Raw genomic sequence first — 22,623 nt, forward strand, 5'->3', positions numbered from 1 at the left:
TATACGATCTACTGAACAAATTAGATATTATAGAAAATTATTTACTCCCGGCCAACATAATCCCTCTTATATCTAAGTAAAGCCATCCCAAGCGCGCATTCAGGATTTTTGTTTGGGGGGGGGGGGGGGGGGGTTAAAAATGTTCATACTTTCCTTACACACAAGTATTAAGTAAACAACTTGTATGTATTTTTTCTTGTATTAATTTTTACTTTTGTGAGGTAGATTTTGGTAGACTTTTTGAAATGCCGTATAAGGTTTTATATTTCTTAAGTCAGCATTAATTATAGACACGGTGTCTCCTGTATCTACTACAAAATTATGTTCTACGTTATTAATTTTACCTACTACCTCAAGTCTTTGACCTGGTTCGAATGCTACCGGAAGCGAAAATGGATTACATGTCGTTATATATTTTTTTATTGTGTTGTCATTACTTTTTAGTCGTTCAGCAGTTACTAAATTTTTACTCGTGAATTTGTTCTGAATATTATGGTCACTCACGTCTGGTACTTTATTTTCATTGAATAAACTATCTATATTATAATCGTCTATGTCACCTAACCTAACCGACACCTGTGCTAGTGGGAATCTGGTAACTGTAGGTCCAGGATATTGGAATCCGAATCTCATTCCGCGGGTATCAGTGAGAGCACTACTGGTCAAACAGTACACTGATAAACTAGGATACGCGCGTCCGTGTCTTATGTGAATGGTAACCGCGGAGGTTGTGGTAGTAGCGCCTTAGCTAGAAGGGAAATGTTCGAGCAGAGTAGTTACCTGCCGCCGTCGACGTCCCACGCGAAACTCACGAAATATCTTAGTTGATATGCTCTGGGCCACTGCCTAGCACCTGGGCGCTCAGTGCACCCCCCAGCACGGGATGCGTTGGCGTCATAAGACGCGGAAGGAGCCGAGCTTGCAAAATATGGAAAAAGGTCTAAGAAACCACCAAGTATACGGTCTTCGCATTTCCCGTCACACAGTGGTTAATCAGATATACGTATATACTATAGTACGTACATAGTATATACTATACTATGTATAGAGTATAGTATATATACGTATATATTGTAGTATGTTTACGTATATACTAAAGTATGTATAGATTATATACTGTGGTATATTTATATATATATATATACTAGGATCTCGGGGAAGCGCATGATAAAAAATATTTGTCTGTAAAAATTGAAAATTACGCAAATGATCCGCAAAAAGATGGTAAACTAAAAAATGAAGTAGGTAATTTTTTTAATCTTTGTCACAATTTCACCAGCATGTCAACTGTTTTTTATGATTTGCCAAAAAAACTATTTTTCCGCAAGAAAAATGCAGTTCATAAAATTTTGCGATTTATTCGCAAATGTTGGTAAACAAAAAAGTGAAATAGGATTTTTTTTAACTATTTCCCATTGTCATCAGAAATTGACTTTTTCAACTTATTATTTCAACTTATTATTTTATCAAATATAGCTTTGAAATTGATTCTTGTTCAACATTTTGTATAGATTTTTTTTAACAAATTACATTTTTTTTATCAAATATATTATATATGTTTTGTTAAATACTGATATTTTATCAACTTAATTTAAAATTGATTCTTTTTAACAAATCTATATAGATTATTTTATTAAATACTGATTTTTTATCTACTAGATTTAAAATTGATTTTTTTTATAAAATACTGATTTTTTTTATCAAATTTAGATTTATAATTCATTTTTTGAATATAATTTTGAATATAAAATCAATATTGAACTATTCAGTACTTACTACTCGTAGCATAGTGGTAAAGTACGCATATTAAGGCTATAGACGTCAGGAGTTCTCAAAGCCAAGTTCTGAAATATTTGTTTGCACTTTTTTGAATCCTGTAAGTGGTGACAGGAATCGGCAGGAATTGAGCACTAAATATTGGCGTCGCAAAAAGTTGAAAAAGTCAATTTCTGACCATGAGTGGGGTGGGAGACAAGTGTCCCAAGCACCATCCATAGTTTTTTAGTTTTTGCGGGGCGATAATTGAGCAGGAATTCCGGAAATGGTGGCAGGAATTGGCAGAAATAGAGCACTAAATATTGGCGTCGGAAAAAGTTGAAAAATGAAAATGGGTGGTGGTGGGGACATGTACCTATCCTATATACCTAAAATAAAAATAAAACACTCGTTATTTCTTTGTTTACAAACTCTAAGCCATAATCGGTTCATAATACTTTGACCTTAAAACTGTAAGTTTTTATTTTATGTATTACTATTTTGATCAAATTTTTACCACGCTTTTATATTTTATAAAATATAGTTATCTGTAATGAGAATAATCGTCTTAAAATAATAAAATTATTTTGACTAAACAATAGATTACCTTTCTATTGGTCCACATGTATCACCTCTCCTACAACTGTTGTGTTCGTTGTACTAGACTTAAATAAATAAATCAAGTTATCCAATTAGACAACATTGCATATTATGTTATTTATTATCAGATAATAGTAATATGTTATTATAATTGTATAAGTTAAATTAATAAATATATTTTGAATTAGATTCTTATAAATTTTATTTATTGATGATACATTTTATAAATCTTACATAGTTTATTTTAGATATTTTAAATTTTTGATAATAATATACTTCATCATTTATTAAAATAACCATATAACATATATCATATAAATTAGGTAAAATACAGAATACAGTTGATATTAAAATACTTAACATATTAAGGTTTGAAATTTCATTCATCACAGATAAAATAAAACCATCCAATTACTATTTAATTACAAGTTTTGATTATTTTCTATTTATGGGCGTTGGAGCCAGTTCTTCAATTTTTCTGCAATTCTATAAAATTAAAATATGCAAAATTAGTTAAAAATAAAATAAAGAAAAAGCGTGTTCATAATCTATATAAGTGCTTACAGGTATTATACCATTATTATTATTTATTATTTTTATTAATATTTATTTATTCAGGCAAAATAATTACAATAAAATACATTAATAATAGCTGATACAAATACCAACTAAGCTATAAGCTCGTATCTGGTATACGGAATTCAACGATATTACAATTTGTTTAAAGTAAAATACTTATACAAATAAAATTATAATACTTATATAATTAGATAAACATAACATGATAAATTTAACTTTAGAAACAAAATTAACATCAGCATTACATATTATTGGTACATATTAATATATTATACAATATTAGGTTTAGACATAATATTGACTTTTAGATTCTGAGAGGAACGATGAATGTATTGACTTTACAAAGATGTGTGTTTTATTTTTTTATTTTTTATTTTTGTGTATGTCATCACAGTTTGGGGCAGTAAAACAGCTTCGATTTTCTTCAACAGTATCTTGTTCCACGGGAAAGTAAATCTAGTTGGTGCTTCGGGAGGTCGAATTTTCAATAGTTTTCAAAAGCACCAGCAAAACCGGGAATTTTTACGCAAAACCAGTTTTTGACAAAAATCGAATTTTAGTTTTTGGTGTAATTTTAAAACAAATGAACGTATATACAACCAATTTCCACTGATTGTTTATATTTGCATTTTCTATACACGATAAAATTTTCAAAATATTTTAATTTGTTTTGAACTGTTTAAGAACATTTTCTGTTTCCGATTTTATTAGACTTTTTACTATCTTGATCTTTATTCAAGTAAGTATAGTATTTGAAATGAAAAAAGTCTGAATTTTGAAAACTTCAAGAATTTGTGTTAAATAGAAAAATAATAAAATGTAACTCAGTAATGATGAGTATGTGTGTAACTTAGCTTGTTTTAATATAAAATATTAATGAGAGAAATTTAATATCACACCCAAGCGGTATAACCATGGATTCATCATAAAAACTTCGACGCGAACAGTTCCAAAATTTCTTTTTTTTTTAACTTTTCTCCTAAACTATGATAACTAGAAAGTTGGTTGACAACTCATTAAAATGGGATTATCAAGTAAATACTAAATGTGGAATTAAAATTTTTTTTTAAAAATTATTTAATTTTTCACAAAAAAGTTATTTTTCAATAGATTTTCATTTAGCGAGCTAGATTTCTGAAACTGGAGAACGGATTTTGTTGTTTGGGGTCTTGTTAGATTCACATTGAATAGGAGAAGTGGAGTGAAGATTTTCAGAACTTTATCTCCAATCGTTAATTCACTACAAAGCTTTAAAGTTAAAAAACATCCATAAATGCCCAATAAAATTTGTTTTAATTCTTTTTAATGTTCTGTAGTGAATTAACTATTAAAGATAAAGTTCTGAAAAACTTTACTGCACTTTTTCTAACCATTGTGAATCTAACAAGATCCGAAATAACGAAATCTGCTCTCCAGTTACGGAGATCTATCTCACAAAATGAAAATGATTTTTTGTGGGGCTGTTCACACCGACATTTTTCTGGATTAAAATTTTTATACCGCTTGGGTGTGGTATCAGTTAATAAATTTCTAAAAATTAAAAATCTAGAAAGTTTACATGCCGATCCTCGACTTGGCAAGCGTTTTTTCTATGAATGTCAATACAACTTTATTTGTTGGGTAAAAAAGCTTGAACATTCAATACGAGGCTCCTACTATATATTTACAATGACATTTGAAAAATATTAAAAATCCTTAGTCGCAGTTTTTATTTAAAATCATTTTAAGTTCAAATATTGACAAAATACGGAAAGATCATGAAAATTAGCAAATTATTTTAAGTTGTGAATTCATAAATTTTTTTTTTTTAAATCTAAATTTGAAAATGTAATAAAAGGTTTATCATAAGTTTGTCTACCTTTATCAAAAAAAAAAAATGTCTACATGCATATCAAATTAAATTTTTATAAGCGTTTGAAATTAATATTTTTACAACATTTGATATTCACTTGATTTCTCATGTAACGATTTCACTATTTTATTGTTATTCAAAAACGAATAATTGTACATAAATAAAAATTTTAGTAAATGTTTATATTTTCATTTACCATACACCATACAGTTATGAAAATATGTTTTCTCTTTTTGAGCTGTTTACGGACATGTCAGTTTTCAATTTTTTTTAGTTTTTTTTTTTCTATAAATATCAATGTAATTTTATTTGTTGGGTAAAAAAGCGTGAAAATGTAATACAAGGCTCCTGATATATTGTTACAATAGCAGATGAAAAATATTAAATATCCAATGTGAAAAATTTTTTTTATATGGATTTAAAGTTCAAATTTTGACAAAACTTATCAAATTTAAAATTCAATAACTATTTTATAGTTAAAAATGTTCATTTTTTGTAGGTAAGGATTGAAAATTTAAATAAAAGGTTCCATTTCAATATGTAAATATACAAGTTACTTTATTAACAACAACATCATCAAATATACTATTAGTAATATTATAGGCTGACTGACCGTTTTCGCTCAGAATCGTTTGTCTTATACAATGATCATATTAAATCATTGAATTCAAATTTAACAATGACCCAATTGTAACCTACTTTACAACAGAGCAACATCCACTTACCCACTTTTATGGGTACACACATTATCATCAAGATCATTAACTATTTTATTTATTACCTTTTTTATTTGATTTTTATTAATTATATTAATTATATCATTGGATTGTTGTATTATTAGATTGAATTCCACATAAACTTTTTATTAGACTCTTTACTTCGTTATTTAAATTGATGAAAATAGATTTCCCTGTATAATTAGGAGAATTTCTAGAACTAGTTCATAAATTACATGACAATTTAATGTATTTTCCTTTTCTTCTGTCTATTATTTCTGTAGCATTGAGAGTATGGTTCTGTATGGATTTAACTGAAATTTTCCGAATGTATAATTTATAAACAGATAATATATTAGTATGGTTGAATAATTCCTCTGATGGGTATTTTAATGGTAGGAAGTATGCTACTTTTACAATCATTTTTTTTGTGTAGTGTGCAATGTATTGATATTTGTTTTGTTGGTGCTTTCTTAACATGTTATACCGTATAATAAAATCAAATTACACACTGCCATGTAAATTTGTCTTATAATTGATTTATCAAGGAATCGAGTTCTGTATAATTATACACTTAAGCTCATCATTTTTATTTTTAATATTATGTATATGTTTTGACAATTTTAGGTTAAAATCCATTGTCACTCCTAAATATTTGAATGATAATACCATTTTAATTTGTTTGCAACTACAATTTGTCATACCAGTTCCACATGTATGTATTATAAATTTATATCCAATAGATAGCTGTGAACGTATAGTAACTATTAGCATGCAAACCGATTTATTTATGTTAAGTTATAACAGATTTTTTCCATTCCACCATAGATATGCCGTAATTCGATTTAGACAGTGTTTCAATTTTTCCCAATTATCTTCGAAATTAACTAGTGCTATGTCATCCGCAAACATGATTAATTTTACCTGTTAATAATGATGCAAGTATAGAGTTAATATATTTTAAAAACAATATAGGGCCTAATGCTGTTCCTCGAATGATTCTATAATCTTTAACATAACAATGATTACTGTAACGAGGTCCGATAGTGGTTAGTTGTTCTGTAACTCAGATAACTGATAAACCATTTTAATGCATTGTCATCAAAGCCTTATTCTTTTAACTTGTTTTGTAATAATTGTCTACTGATTGAAGAAAACCAAAAGTCAGAATTGGAAACCATTTCACCAGAGGATATTTGTGATTAAGTTTGAGGAAGTGTAATTTGAAGTGATGATTGCAACAGATGAGCATATACCAGTTTTACTTCAACATCCGAATGCCGATGAAACCTTTATCGGTATATCTCAAAATCGAGGTAGACACGATGTGATACCACTGGAAAAGTTATCAATACCAAGTTTTGGAGGAGATTCGAAACAATATACCAGTTTTAGAAATGTGTTTGACATTGTGGTACACGACAATACTAATCTGCCACCTGTTCTTAAGTTCAGTTATCTAAAGGGTTAAGAGCCGTTAACACTTATATCAAATTTGATGCTAAGTGACGACAATTACACTCTAGCGTTAACAGTTTTGGACACACTTGAACCAACTTTTGACGATGCCAAAAGCAATGTTCGGTGAATCTAAATCTATCCGCCAGATGCTGAACACGATCACGAAGTCTGTTAGAGCGCTCACACACCAAAAATACTCCGTGGATCAATGGGACCTAATCTTACTACATTTGTTTGAATTGAAGTTAGACTCTAAACTTCGTGCTCAATGGAAAATAATAGTCGATACCGCTGATGATCCAAGTGTGAACAACTTTACCATGTTCTTAACAACATTTTGCAATGCAGCAATTGTTGGCCAATCTGGCAAAGGTCAGGAAAAGGCAAACAAAAAAACATATGGGAAAACTGTCACGTTAGTAAAGCGGTAAACCATACCTACGTAAGAATAAAAGGCAATTTACCTGTCAGGTTTGCAATAAAACACTTGGTCACTTGTTGATTGCTTGCACGGTGTTCAAAGAGAAAACACCAAAAGAACGGTACCAAATAGTTAGAGACCTTAAACGTTGTTTCTTGTGTTTTAGTGAGCACGCAGTGAGTCAGTGTAAACATACCCGATTATGTTTGAAATGCAAGCGGCGACATCAGTCCCTATTACATTTTGAAAATACCTCCGAAGCTCAACCAACGATCATAGTGAATACCACCGAACTTCAACCCACTACCACCGTGAATAGTATGTTTTCATCCGACAAGAGGGTCAACTCCTGTGTACTCATATCTACGATGGCTGTATTAGTACAGGGTAGTAGTAGACAATATCAAGAGGCACGAGCTCTCTTAGATAGCGGCAGTCAAAGCAGTTTTCTCACGAAACATTGTCGTAACCGGTTAGGAGTAACACGGGATAAATGCAGCGTAGCTACGTAAGCTATGGCCGGCCTACAAGTACCGCCGATAAATGGCCCTGTTGATGGGAAAGTCTAAGGTGGCTCCAGAAAAAAAGGCTTTCAATTCCACGACTCGAGTTATACGGGGCGTTACTACTTGCTCGCTGTCTTGAACATATCGGTACCAATCAAAGTGCTATCTCGATTGAAGTCACGACTGCATTGTCAGATTCAACAGTAGTCCTTGCTTGGATTCAGATACCTACAGCAAGACTTAAGACGTTTGTTGCAAATCGAGTTGCTATAATTCAGCACATGACGTCTCCAAATATTTGGAGACACGTACCTACAGCACACAACCCTGCAGACTGTGCGTCCCGAGGTGTAACCCCTAAAGAGCTAGTTGACCATCATATTTGATGGGGTGGCCCAGTATTTCTCACCCAACCTACAAATACATGGCCTCCTGAGACACCTATCACGTGCCAGACACAGATGGAACATCAAGCCGAAGAGAAACAACTTGCTCTTTTACCCACTAAGCCCGAAGAAGAATGTCAACTTTTGTACGCATCAGCAGAACTTCCAAAAGATCTGCGTCTCACCGCCTATTGGTTACGATTTCGAAGAAATCTAGCACACCAACCCATCTCCTTTGATCATACCAAATCACCAGGAGCAAAGGAAAAGGAGGAAGCTTTACTAGCCCTAATACGATGGGTCCAAAAGGTACATTTCGCGGAAGATTGGCAACGTCTCACATCAGGAGAGCCTTGTACCCATAAACTGCGATTACTTGGAACCTATCTAGATTCAGAAGAGGGTCTTCTCAGGGTGGGCGGTCGCCTCCGGTCTTCCGACCTTCCATATGAGACAAAACATTCCATCATGTTGCCAAAACAATCTCCGTTGACTATCCTACTCATTGATTATATCCACCGCCTGCATTGTCATCCTGGAGCGCAAACCACCCAAAATATCATGCCCAAAAATTTTGGATAATAGTGGTCCGAGGTGCCATTCGTAAACATCTGCGCCAGTGCATACCATGTTTCCGAACCAGACCAAAACCGATACAACCGAGCATGGGAGATTTACTCCAACCAAGACTAGTCGGAACTAAGGATTTTACTCACGTTGGAGTGGATTTTGCTGGACCATTTTTGGTAAATGATGCCGTACTCCGACGTATACAGACAGAGTTACTTATGTATTTTCGTTCGCATGGCCACTCGCGCAGAACACTTAGAGTTAGTAAGTGTGATTTGTCAGCCACGCCCTTCCTGGCCACTCTTAACCGTTTCGTCGGTCGTCGTGGTAGATGCACCATCTATACAGCGATTGCGGGACCAACTTTGTAGGAACGAAAAATTACATGGAAGACGTCAAGCAACTCCTCAGCTCCTCCGACATAACCGTGAGTATGAACAATGTGGCCATTCAATGGTACCTGAATCCACCAGCTACACCACATATGGGTAGGCTGTGGGAAGCGGCAGTCAAATCCACCAAGACCCTGTTACACCGTACAATTCATGAACAGGTATTAACCTATGAAGAGCTGAACACCGTTTTTCACCGCATGGAAGCAATTCTCAATTCACGTCCATTAGGAGTTATGTCATCAGATCCAAACGATCTTCAAACCCTCTCTGCCGGACATTTTCTCATGATGGAACCCCTTGTAACTGTCCCAGTCCCAGATCCAATACACACGAGAGGTAGACTAACTTTACAACAACGATGAACACTTGTGCAGCACATACAAAAGCGTTTTTGGGACCGATGGTCAAAAGAGTATCTGCACACAATTTCAGTTCGCTCAAAATGGGACGAAGACCAATGCAATCTTGAACCTGGGGACCTGGTAATTATTAAAGAGTCAACACCACCTTTTACATAGAAGACTCCACGGGTGATAGAAGTACACCCTGGAGAGGATAAGATTGTACGCGTTGCCACAGTTCGAACTGCAAATCGAACGGTGATCAAGCGTCCAGTGGTAACATTGTGTAGCTTACATTTCGTATTTTGAAGGCCAGGTGCCTTTAGGTGGGCGGTACGTTTGAGATATCGTTGCGCTAAAAACCGTCATCTTCCCACCGTTTATACTACACCGAATCATGCACCGATATCCCCTTCCCGTCGCACCATATCGGTGATAAGCTGATAGGGTCCACCGCATACCCACACACACCAATTAGTGACAGATCCACCAACGTAGGACGCTGTCGTCGTTTTGTGCGTGAGGTTTTTTGTTGCTTTTGTAAGTACTCGCGAAAATGATGTAAAAATCGTTCAACCACTCTACCATCACCGTTCACCGTCCACCATCAACCGCTAACTGGAATTGCGGCCGCCGCCACGGTTTTTATATCGATATATATGTGTTATTATTATTTTTATAATGTTAGCCGTAGTTTGTAGTCATTCCCGTTAGCTGTGCCAGCACCTATTGTGCCCTCTACCTTTTGCCTTTATTTTATGTTTCATAGTTAGGCCGCAAACCGGCATTTGTTTTTGAGTTATAACAAGTTGCGTTGTAGTTTTGTTTATGATTGATTCTAATCATAAGCACTTACCATAAGTCTATTTACCTATACAGTCCATTATAGGCCAAGACAAGTGTGTTTCATGATGCCTTTGATTCAGAATACACTCATTTTAGTTTTGCATTTTTTAGGCTTTATAAATGCATTTTTTCATTTTACAGGTTTTTTTTGTAATTACTGTTACAAGTGGGGTCTTTTTCTCAAATTTTGAATTTTTATTGTCAATATTTTTTTTTATTTCTATTGCATTTTAATTTATTGTTAATTAAACTCACATTTTAAATATTTATTATTGTCTATTAATTTTATAATTAATATTTTTAATTACTCTGACACCCATATTTCTAATTAATATTTTTAAATTAAATTTTTTCCACTAATTTAAATACATTTTTCGGGAATTTTTTTTATTTTGAATTTTTAGGAAATTTTTGTTTGTTATTTAAGTCATTAAAATCCAATCTCTTATTATAACTATACAAATACATAACAATGTTCAAGGAACTTAATGTCTAGTTCGTTAGTAATAACAATAGTTATTCTTAGTGTTATTAAATTATAAATTTAAATTTCATCATTACAGTCTAGTTCTTAAAACAGTTCACTTACCAAGTTTGATTCCTCGGAGAAAATAAGTGGTCCCTGATTCAATGTACCAGCAGGTGTAGAATATTGATTGAAAATTCTTGGATCTCTTGATGGCCAATTAATTATTCCTTCCTCCTCTTTTGGCGTAAAACCTTTTTTGGTTTGGATTTTCTAAACATTGAATTTGATTATATACAAATTTGGAATAGCATTGATTAGGTTGTTCTATATTCGACTGGATTTTATTTAAACTGGGTAAATCTCTACTTCATGATTAGAAATGTTGTTCCAACTGGTACACTTTATTGGATAAAGTCAAAAGGTATTGGTGGTGCAAAGGAAACACGATGTTCTACATGTTTAGAATAAACTAATTGTATGTTGCATTTTTAGGAATTTTTAACTATAAATGCATTTTTTTGTTTAATAACGTAATTTTTTCTAGTTTTTGTACAATGTGGTGTATTTTCCTCAAATTATGGATTTGTGGGTTTGTTAAATTATAAATATATATTTTAATTTCTATTTTACTTTTGAATTTATTTTTTATAATTTACACATTTTTTTTACAGAAAATAAAATTTCTAATTTAAATGTTTTCACTATTGAGGAAGCAGATTAACAAAACGAGCTTTGGTGGAAACAATTAGTATTTTCCTATTCAGGATGTGTAGATGGTTTTATTTTGGTTATTTTACTTTTTATAATAAATTAATTTTATTATTGAAAACGTGTACGCTACTTTTATAGCTAACTGTATACGTAGGTAAGTATAATTTATACTAATATTATCAAATACATTCATATACACTTCAAAAAGCAAAAAATATACAAAATGTCAGGAAAATACATACAACCTCCTTAATCCACATAGGGGGCAACCCACCCAACCATCAGTAAGATAGGCGTCGACAGCGCTCCTAGTGTTAATCTGTCTTCCAGATAAATAAATTTTTTATTCACATTCATTTTTTTATATTTTTACATAATTTTTTCATATAACAGTTCATTTTTTGTAGTTTTTGTACAATGTGGGGTATTTTTCTCAAATTTTAGTTTTGTGAGTTTTGCTATATTAATTAGCACTATCACACTCATGCTTATAATTATATTTTCACTAATTTAAGTAGAATATTTTGATCATTTATTTGTTAGTTTTATGACAATTTTTGTATGTTGTTTAGGTCATCAAAATTCTAACTCCAATAAGAAGTATACAAATACATGACAATGAAACAAAACATGTTCAAAAAACTTCAAATCTAGTTCCTTGGTGATAACAACAGCAATTCTTAGTGTGATTAAATTATAAAAACATAAATTTTATAATTCCAGTCTAATTCTAACTTAAAACAGTTCACTTACCAAGGCTGATTCCTCGGGCCCAATACGTGATCCCTGATTTAATGTAACGGCTGGTCTAGAATTTCGATTGTAAATTCTAGGATCTCTTGCTGGCCAATTACTAATTTTTCTTCCCATCCATTTTGGCGTAAAATCTTCTTGAGATTTGATTCCTTGAACATTTATAGGCCATTGAATTTGAGGTTGATTAGATACAAATGTTGAATAACATTGAGAAGGTTGTTCTATATTCGACTGGATTTTATTTAAACTGGGTTCATCTTTCATCCATGGTTGGGATGATTGTTTCAACTGGTATGTGATATCTGAAGTACTTTTATGGACCAAGTTAAAAGGCAAGTAAAAAGACAGTGGTGTTGATGTTGGCATTGGTGGAAGCGTTGATGGTGGTATTGTTGGTTGCAAAGGCGGTGACGTTGATGTTGGCATAGACGATGGCGGTGGTGGCGTTGTTGTTGGCATAGGCGGTGGCGGTGGTGGTTTAATTGGTGGTGGAAATGGTGGTGGCAATGGCAGTTGCGTTGATGTACACATAGGCAGTTGCGTTGATGTACACATAGGCAGTTGCGTTGATGTACACATAGGTAGTAGCGTTGGTGATTTCATAGGTGGTGGTAATGGTAATGGAAATGGGGGTTGCGTTGATGTAGGCATAGGTAGTGGCGTTGATGTTGGCATGGACGTTGGCGGTGGTGGTTTCATTGGTGGTGGCGGTGGCGGTGGTGGTTTCATTGGTGGTGGCGATGAAGGTGGTGGTAATGGTGGTAATGATGGTGGCAATGGCGGTTGCGTTGATTTAGACATAGGTAGTGGCGTTGCTGGTTTCATTGGTGGTGGCAGTGGCGGTGGCAATATCGGTGGCGGTGGTGGTTTCATTGGTGGTGGTATTGGTGGCAATGGCGGTTGCGTTAATGTAGACATAGGTAGTGGCATTGGTGGTTTTATTTGCGGCGTTGGTGGTTTCATTGGTGGTGGCGATGAAGATGGCAGTGGTGGTTTTATTGGTGGTGGCGATGGCGGTGGTTGTTTTATTGGTGGTGGTTGTTTTATTGGTGGTGGCAATGGTGGTGGAAGTGGTGGGCGTAATGGTACAGGATATTTTTGATCATAGTCACTTAATTCCAAATCAAAACTTTCTAAATTATCTAAACTATTTTGTGATTTACTGGTTGCTTCTATAAGCAAATCTAGTTGTGACGCTGGTATAATGTTTGAAAATGCTCTGTTATCAGATACCGTTGGTGAACTATTATGAGAAGAATGTGTCAAACTAATTATGTTTCTGTGGTCAATAACAGAAGTTTTAGTTATCATTTCTGGAGAAACTATTTCATCTTTATCTGTTATTTTTGATGCTAAGGCACAGTGATCTAATCCTGTACCTCCATATTTTGATGGTGGTGTGTCATTTGTTGACTCCTCGTTGTGTGCAGTTACATTCCAACCTAAAAATGTCGGACATAATTAATAATCACATGATGATTTGAAGAGAAAGTATTTGGTAAATATTTTCTACAAAACAATAAAGAAATATTTTTTTTTACAAACATTTTTAACCATTGAACAAAATAAGACAAAACATATAAAGAAAAACTATTATAATGAAATTATATTACCGGATTGTGGAACATGAGAAACTGGTTTAGTATTTTCATTTATAATTGATGATGAATTAGTTTGAGGTGCCATATTTATAGAGACCTTGGAAGTTATAAATTGATGGGTAGATGACATTGACGTATGTACATAATCTTCATAACTACTTGCACAATATAAAGAACTTTTATTATTGTTATTCGTCTGTAAAAAAAAAATAATTATACATATTATAGTAAAATAAATTAATAATAAGCGTACATCATTAGTATCGCGAATAAATGAATAGGTATGTCAGCTAAAGTTTCATTTTTGATATTGTTGCGCATTATCTCCAGACATGTAAAATATAATATAAAATGGATAGCGTAGATTATTATTATAGCATACAATATTTTAGCGTTTATTCCAAGTCTGGGGAACATTTTATCGCAATTTTTTGTGCAGTGTTATCTAGCTGACATGCCTGTTTATTTAGTCATGATTAGTATAAAATGATACATTTATTTGATTAAAGTATGGGCAGCAAAACTTGAAGCGTGACTATTGAGCGCATGGTGGCAGTATTCATGCAGTCCAGGGGTTCTAAATGTTCCAATGTTTATGTGAGGACGATACAGCTGCTACAACTATATTTCAGCTGTTAAATGAAGAATTTTGAGTACCCTATATGTATGTACGTTGTATGGATATATATTAAACAATATGTGTAATGTGAATATATGGACGCATATTTTAAATTACTTCACACGGAAAAGTTATCGTAGAAACCCTAATGAAAATTTTCCAACATGCGCGTGAAGGTCACGCTTTTAGTTTCGCTGATCGTATTATAGGGGATGCTAGGTATACAAAAGTCTCATCTGGAGGCGGTGATGGAGTATCTGGAAACTTGATGGATAATGATTGTTGATCTTCGATTTCCATTGCTGGAATACTCACAGAAGCTGGGTCATACAATTCTAAATAATAATTAAATATTTAAATTAAAATAAAAAAACAAAATGGGCAGTCTACAAAATGTCATTTGAAATACCTTGATCTTCAGGAGCAATATATGACTCAATATTATTGATTATTGTAGTGGGTACATCAATATTAGTATCATTAATGCTATCAATGTTATCAGAGTTTAATACAGAATCATAATTAATATTATGTATGTTTAATTCTTCAATAGACATAGAAGATGTTGCAGACAATGACTGATTAATATCAGGTGATAGCAGTCGACAATCTGTTGGCATAAAACCAATCAAGGATTTCAATTTTTTCTTTAGAAGTTTCACTTTTTCAGCGTTTTTGAAACATGCCTGAAATTGTTTCTTATATAAGTTTTTTGTTAAATCATATAAAAAAATGTTTTAATTTCGCCGTCTTTTTTAACTTTAAACATTTTTATTTTACATAATATGTTAAACGTATGTAAAAATTATTTTTAAATCAATAATAATTAATACATTTATAATACTAATTATTAAAAATATATTATATTGTGAACGAAGTTAACATCAGTTGTATACCAAAAAATTAACGGTCTTGCCTAGTAACTTAGAGGACAATCATTTAAGTATGTTGTATTCAAATACAATATACTTAACACAAGTTAATTTTAATAAATACCTATGTCCTATACATATTTATTATAAGACAATAAGACATTTAATAAAAGGTAGTCAGTTTAAGTAGGTACATATTATATAAATAAAATTGATATAAAGTAATATTGACAATATTAACCAACATAATATTATTAAACGCTTTATTGTTATGTTGTATTGTCGTTAATTAATAATCAAAAAAATCTATGTATAATAGATACAATTAATGAAATATGGTAGAAAATTTAAAAAAAAAAATTGAAAAAAAAATGCAAAAAAGTCAGGTATCGGGCGGCAATGTTTAACCATACGACACGGACAGCTACCGCCCGAAATGCATTCTAACGGATTCGTACTCAGTACTACCTAGCAACCTACGTTTGGGAAACCTACACCTAACCTACCGAGCCACAATTTGTGTTGGGGAATTCGGTCAAAACATCAACGCTTATGTATATAAATATTTATTTTTTAACTACACAATGTTGATTAATTTGTTAAATTATTATTATATAATATTTCAAAACAGTCCTTACTTGACAACCTTGTACAGGATCGGCTAATTTTAATTTCTGATTTTGTGTAGATAATAAGCTAGTTAAATCAGCTAAATAACTATGATTATATACATGTCGTTCTTTCCAAATTGTAATAACTCTTAAAATTTTAGAAAGTATTTCTTCATCTCTAAAAAAATTGAAATTAAAATTAAAATATAACCAAGAAACATTTTTAAAATAGGATTATTTATATTTTGTAAGAAAAGTTGAAATTTCAAGATAGGTATTCCAAATCCTCCAAATGTTCAATTGGCCGTGTTTGCTCACAATAGAACAATAATAACCTAAAACAACTCCCTGGCATGTTCTATTCAAAATCTCCAATTATCCATAAACAAAGTAACCACCTGGTTCAAAAAATGGAAACTTAATTTAAATCTAAAAGTGAAACAAAAATATTCACCCCAAGACAATACTAAGATCCTCAGCTCATTCACATAGATAATCAAGATATAGAATGGAATATTAAAGATGACTCAGTCAAAAAAAATACCTTGGAATTTTCCTGGATGAAAATATGACGAGGAAAATTAATTTATATAAAAAAATTTACATAAGACTATACGAGAATGAATACCAGTACCAATTAGTTAACTATAAATCAACGCTCTAAAAAAAATCATCTATCTTACTATAGGTATACTTTAATAAGTTAAGTTGACCACTAATCACTAACTTATACCTGCCCGGTATAGGCTTCAGCCTCTCTATCAAAAATAGACAAAATCCAAATCCTCCAAAGCAAGTTTTTGAAGATATGTCAAAAGGCCCCTAATGAACCCATCATAGTTTGAGGAACAGACAAATTCACAACACGAAAAAAATTCACAACAAGATTGGATAAAACCCTAATTCAAAAATGATCACACCAAATTAAAAAGCCTCTAATGGAACACAGTTCTACAAGTTGGAACTAAAACAGAAAATTGTTATCCAAACCCGCGACTATCAAAAAACTTTCTCTTATCAGATGGTAGAGAAGACAAAGAATAAATTTAACTAATTAAAACCACAAATATAAACTTATAATAACTATTAATGTATATATTGTACATAATATTATTGCAATTATTTATAATTAAATTTTAAAACTTATAAGAGCATGCAATATATAGGTATTCTGACACATTTCTAATAAAATAATTAGAAAAATGCATTATATTGTTACTTGTTATTAAAACTTATTGAAATGTAGTAACTAGTTTAACTTACCTGACATAAGGGATGGCTTTTTGAATAGCAATTTTCCATCTATCAACAAACTTGTAATTCTGTCTCTTACTGTATTGTATTATATGGTTGGCTAAATAAAACAAAAGCAAACGTTTCTTGATCTTCACCTTCTTAATAGTATTTGACCAGATAGTGATTATGCTTTTGTAATGTTCATGTCGTTCAAGGCACCATGTAGACAATGACTGAATTGCTTTCTGAGAGACTGTTAAGAACTTCAGCTTTTTTTTGAATTCTAAATCCGAATATTCAACCATTTTTACGTCTGTTTCACAAATATAACTATAAAATTAATAATATATTTAGTCAATGAAAATCAATCATTCGCTATAGTTAAGCCTAATTCGTTGTACGATTTGAAAATAAAAAATACAACCCAACTTAAAAGTACTCAGTTGAACAAGAAACCAACATTATTAATACTCTCGAATCATACTCAATAATACAATTATTAAGCAATGAATAGGTAGGTAGGTATTAATTCATATTAATAAAACGATTATATTATGTATTTGCAAAATTAATAAAAGTATTTGAATAACACGAGTACCTCATAACAAGTGAGAAATTAAAATGTTGATTGATAAGTGTAGAAGTGAAGGTGATGGAGGTTGAAATAACTTACAGCTTCCAACTGGTAGACCAGTTACTCCTAACTAAAACTCTAATTTTATTTTAATCATCTAAACATTTGCTCAGCACAGTTGAGGTATGTTTATAATATTTTACAAAATTTGATTATAAGAGTTTTGGAATTCCAATAGCAATTTCATTAGATTTACAATCAGTATTAGTACCAATTAGACTTTCAATTACATTATTTTGTATTTAATGAAATACAAAAGAAGATTGGATATAATTATCAAAATGTTCAATTTTATCTTCTTTTAATAATTTATTAGTTAAATTAGAATTTGGTTCTAAAAGTAATGACGTATAAAATGATTTATCAGCCACATCCTCCCCAAATGCTAATGTTACCAACATAAAAAGAGAGTCCACAGTAACAGCTGCAGATAATCTAGGCATATTTGTTTTAATATGCTGCTTGATACTTACAAAATACTCCTTAATTTTCCTCAGAACAGTTACAAAATCAGTTACAAAATCCATAAATGACATCTACTTCATAAAAAAAATCTTTCTGCTTTACTATCATCAATTATAAATTGTTTCGGGAATTCTTGACCTTCAAAAGCATAATGACTAGAATCTTTTAAAAGTGAAAATGCTGCTTTTAAATTATCCATAGTTTGAATTTTTGTAATAAACATTCAGAGGAACAGCTCCAACACTAGATGACATTAACATAAATGTAAAAGAGTGACTTTGAGTATCACATGATGATGTACTGTCTACAAAAGCAATATCTTTAGAAAAATGTAACTTATGGAGTCTTTACATTATTATTCTTATTATTATTATTAATATTATTTTATTTTAACAAGGAAGAACCCTATTTCACAATGCATAATCTATAACTTATCTTATCTGGTATAACTTATAATATTAAGAACATGATATAACTAGTAATAACATAATAAGGTGAAAGTAAACAAAGTGGAAATATAGTAAGGGTTAATTAAAAATAGAATTTTAGTACTATCAATAAAATATGAATATTGCTTAAGGCTAAAAATACATTATATTTTAAAAATTATGCAGCATTAAGAAAAAGTCAACATAAATAGATATATGGTTTGCTAATTAGAGAACTCTAGGAAAACATAAGAGTCAAAACTATAGTTATTATATCAAAGTGGAACATAAAATAAATATTTATTCCTTAAGCAACATGGGTGATAACCAACATAAAACCCAATCATAGAGAGTAAATCATGGGACTCAATATTGCCGTTTAATAAATCATAGAGAAACATGAGATCGGTAACTTTCCTCCTTAGCTCAAACAATGAAATTCCAAGTGAAGAAGCTAGTAAATTGTAAGATTTTTTAACAAATAGGTAAGTAAAATTATAATTTATAAACGTCATATAATTTTGATTAGATAGGTAGAAATAATTTTATTGTCCAATGTTGTAGATTAAAATGAATCGTGGTCGAAAAATAGCCGCCATGGTTACTCAGATGCAAATTAATTGTAATATTTTTAAATTTAAATAGACTGAAGTTGTTATTGTCTAATAATTTGAAAGTTGATTGTATTATTATTATATTTCATTTAATATTATGTTTCATAAAAATACAATTTATATTTTATACTCTATAATGTAATATGCATTGTTAATTGTTATAATAATTATTATTATATTATTTATTTTTCATTTGAAATTTAAATAAACTAAAGTTCTTTTGTAATTAATATTTTTCATAAAATATCCTATGTAACATATTACAAAAACTTGAATTAAAATAATAATCTTACCTTTAAATTTTATAGAAGGCTAATCTCTCTAATTTTTAAATGTGATCTCTTGAGTGTAAAAATTGGTATGTTACGCACTTGTCAGACAGAGACAACATATGTCTGTTTAGCGTCCCCTTAAGTTTCATACAATAAATTAGTATTAAGGTCTAAAAACATACATTCTTTCCAAACTGGTATGCATATACTTTGGACCAAATCATTAATTCTTAAGTTTAAAAGGATTGAACTGTATTTTTTATCATCTACTTTAGATTAAGTTACCTACTATATATTAAGCTTATATTGAATTACTTAGGTAATTTATTTGAATTTTTTTTTTCTATTACTTTGTATTTATTTAGCATATTTCAATGTAAAATCTAAGGTACATTATACAATATACCTTGGACCATTTTTGGTTTTTTAAAAATAAATTGTACTCATAATTGTTTATTGCGTTAACATATATTATTTATTCAATATTATGTAGGTCTTTCTGTAGAAATGGAATTTCCATTATTGTTACATTCAATCTCTACAGAAAGTTTCACGTCTTTCCGAGGAACTGACTTCTTTAAAAACGATGTCAACAACAACTTAATATTTGTGACAATAGTACGGTAGACTAGAATAATTAGGTATATGCGTGAATTGTTGTTCAATTATATAAACTGTCATACCTATATTTAAATCAATATTCTATTATATTTTAACTATCGTAGGTAGATCTAGGTAGTTGTGTAACCAATGCACCAATGTACCTACTAAAACAATTCATCTCGGAAGGCAGTTAATTTAGTGTTTGGAAAATAACACATGTATAGCTATAATATATCTACAATATTGTTAATATTCATTAACTTGAAATATTAACAATAAGAGCTGTTAGGGGATATTTAATAAAATATAGCCCCAAGGTACAAGACTCTCCTCACGTAATAAATGATACATCGGTGAAATTTACATGACAATAAGTTCAAAACTAAGTCCATTCAAAACTCGAGACGTCGAATAACGTATGTTGATATTAAAAAAATGAAAAATTGAGGGGGAACCAAACAGCATTTATACCCAAGTTAAAGCATTACGTACAACATTAATAATGTGTAGGTAACTTACATAAATCACTAATTATAAGTCATGCGCAAGAAATAAGATACGTACCTTAAATCGTGGTCGAACGATTATCAGTAGGACGTCGATACTGTGTCGATGTGCCTTCTGCGAGGGGCAATCACTGTCACTACTCACTATACATTTTTTAAAGTCATTGATTAGAAATATTGTAATAAAGTCAACAGACAACAACCGAACGACGAACGACTAGAACAAGGTGCACTAACCAGTAGTCATGCCGCACCGATTCCCGCAGAGGGTTGCTGATTGCCGGCAATAATAATAATCACGGACGCCACTATGCAGGGATGCTGTATCCCGTACGCATAGATAATAAACAATGGTTAGGCCGTCAACCTTGCATAAACGTTCCTTAATGATAAGCTATGGCGTAGTAGGTATGTATTTTTGAACCATGAAAAAGTCATTTTTTATTATTAAAAAGTCATAAATTATTTAAAATTAATAATTATTGTACCTTTATAATCTAAAACAATGTGTCAAGATACTTCCGTTCAAACTACAACATTTCAAACGGTCGAATGATTCAAATTTCAAATGGAAAATAATATTTATTTGATCAGAGTCAGAATGACAGAATGGAACTATTGGTTACTACTGGTAACATTAAAAAAAAATACGAATAATAATAAGTTTGTTCGTTTTGACAAAAAGTGTACACTTTTTCACAACAAGTGTACACGAAAGCGTTCGTTTTGTAATAGTGTAATCCTACAAGCTGTTTGTTTTAAAAGAGTATTACATCAGTGTACACTTTTTTCACACCGACCCGAGAGCAGGTGTAGTCACCTGCACTGGGTGTTCGTTATCATTTCTTATCAGCGAATAGTTGATATCCGTGATATCCGCGATATTAGTCCGTGATCTATACCAAAAACGTTAGTTTCGAAAACAGATTTCTGATCACACCCGTTACACTTTCCCCAGACACTACATTAATATTAACCGTACACTTTTTTTTTAAAACGAACGCAGTTGCCCGACAAGTGTTTAGTATAGCCAGGGATGGCCTGTCAAATTATAATTTATTATCTATTCCCATACGTAATTTTTTACGAGGCAATCGCTGCAGCTCGGAAGATCGTGTTATCACTACTATTATACGTTTGTATGTTGTATCGTAAAATGTTAAAATGTTTAAAATGTTGGTGAAATCAGAATTTGGAGCACAAAATTAGTCTCGAAGCAGTGGTGGATTTAACGGTCGTTTAGTCGGCTAAAGCCGACGGGGCCCATTCCTAAATTGTGTACTGAGGCCTACTGTGTACCTTAATTATATAGTTGATTTTTTTAAATGTTGACAAAAAAAATATTCATAATGCAATCTGGTAAACCATTGTTTTAATAATAAAATAATTTAAATTTATAAGAATACTTCAAAAGTAGAAAATGTTAAAATTAAATAAAGTAGAAAAGGTCGAAGTAATAACATAATTATGTAAACCAATGTTATTCCACATTTTACCCACTACCATTTATCACAAATAAGAATATTTGTAATTATAAATTAATGTTATTCATAATTGCATGAAAAATAAAAACAACAATTTTGTAAGTATAATAACAATATTTTCATCACTTAATCGTCGCCGCTGTGGCGTAAATTATCATTTACTGGATACCGTTTTTGCGATAAATTCGCAACGTACCTACCTACATAACATTGAAAAATCTGGTAAACAGGGCTATGAATTTAATGAATTTGCACTATGTTTTGCATATTATGATTATACATTTAACGGGTTAAAACACTGTGTCAAACTAAAC

General features: G+C 31.3%; 1 protein-coding gene across 1 annotated transcript; it reads right to left on the reverse strand.

The window, feature by feature from the left end:
• Positions 1 to 2,665: 2,665 nt before the first annotated feature.
• LOC132935180 (mucin-2-like) lies at positions 2,666 to 21,476 on the reverse strand. The gene is made up of 11 exons (XM_061001651.1): positions 21,314 to 21,476; positions 21,063 to 21,219; positions 20,884 to 20,969; positions 17,331 to 17,616; positions 16,095 to 16,245; positions 14,994 to 15,270; positions 14,810 to 14,919; positions 13,978 to 14,161; positions 12,362 to 13,806; positions 11,018 to 11,167; positions 2,666 to 2,841 (listed from the first exon to the last, which is right to left on the reverse strand). Exons 4-11 carry the CDS (start codon positions 17,606 to 17,608, stop codon positions 2,791 to 2,793), a joined length of 2,646 nt encoding a protein of 881 aa, XP_060857634.1. The 5' UTR covers positions 17,609 to 17,616; positions 20,884 to 20,969; positions 21,063 to 21,219; positions 21,314 to 21,476; the 3' UTR covers positions 2,666 to 2,790.
• Positions 21,477 to 22,623: the final 1,147 nt, after the last annotated feature.

The sequence above is a fragment of the Metopolophium dirhodum genome, chromosome 1 (assembly GCF_019925205.1).
Source record: "Metopolophium dirhodum isolate CAU chromosome 1, ASM1992520v1, whole genome shotgun sequence".
NCBI classification, from domain to species: domain Eukaryota; kingdom Metazoa; phylum Arthropoda; class Insecta; order Hemiptera; family Aphididae; genus Metopolophium; species Metopolophium dirhodum.

What these genes read in the sequence shown, in the direction of transcription:
- LOC132935180 (XM_061001651.1), bottom strand. Translation starts at nt 17,608, where the DNA reads ATGGTTGAATATTCGGATTTAGAATTCAAAAAAAAGCTGAAGTTCTTA. An exon ending in ATCCTGTACAAGGTTGTCAA is followed by an intron (nt 15,271 to 16,094) that starts GTAAGGACTGTT and finishes AAACAATTTCAG; the next exon opens with GCATGTTTCAAAAACGCTGA. An exon ending in TATTGCTCCTGAAGATCAAG is followed by an intron (nt 14,920 to 14,993) that starts GTATTTCAAATG and finishes ATTATTATTTAG; the next exon opens with AATTGTATGACCCAGCTTCT.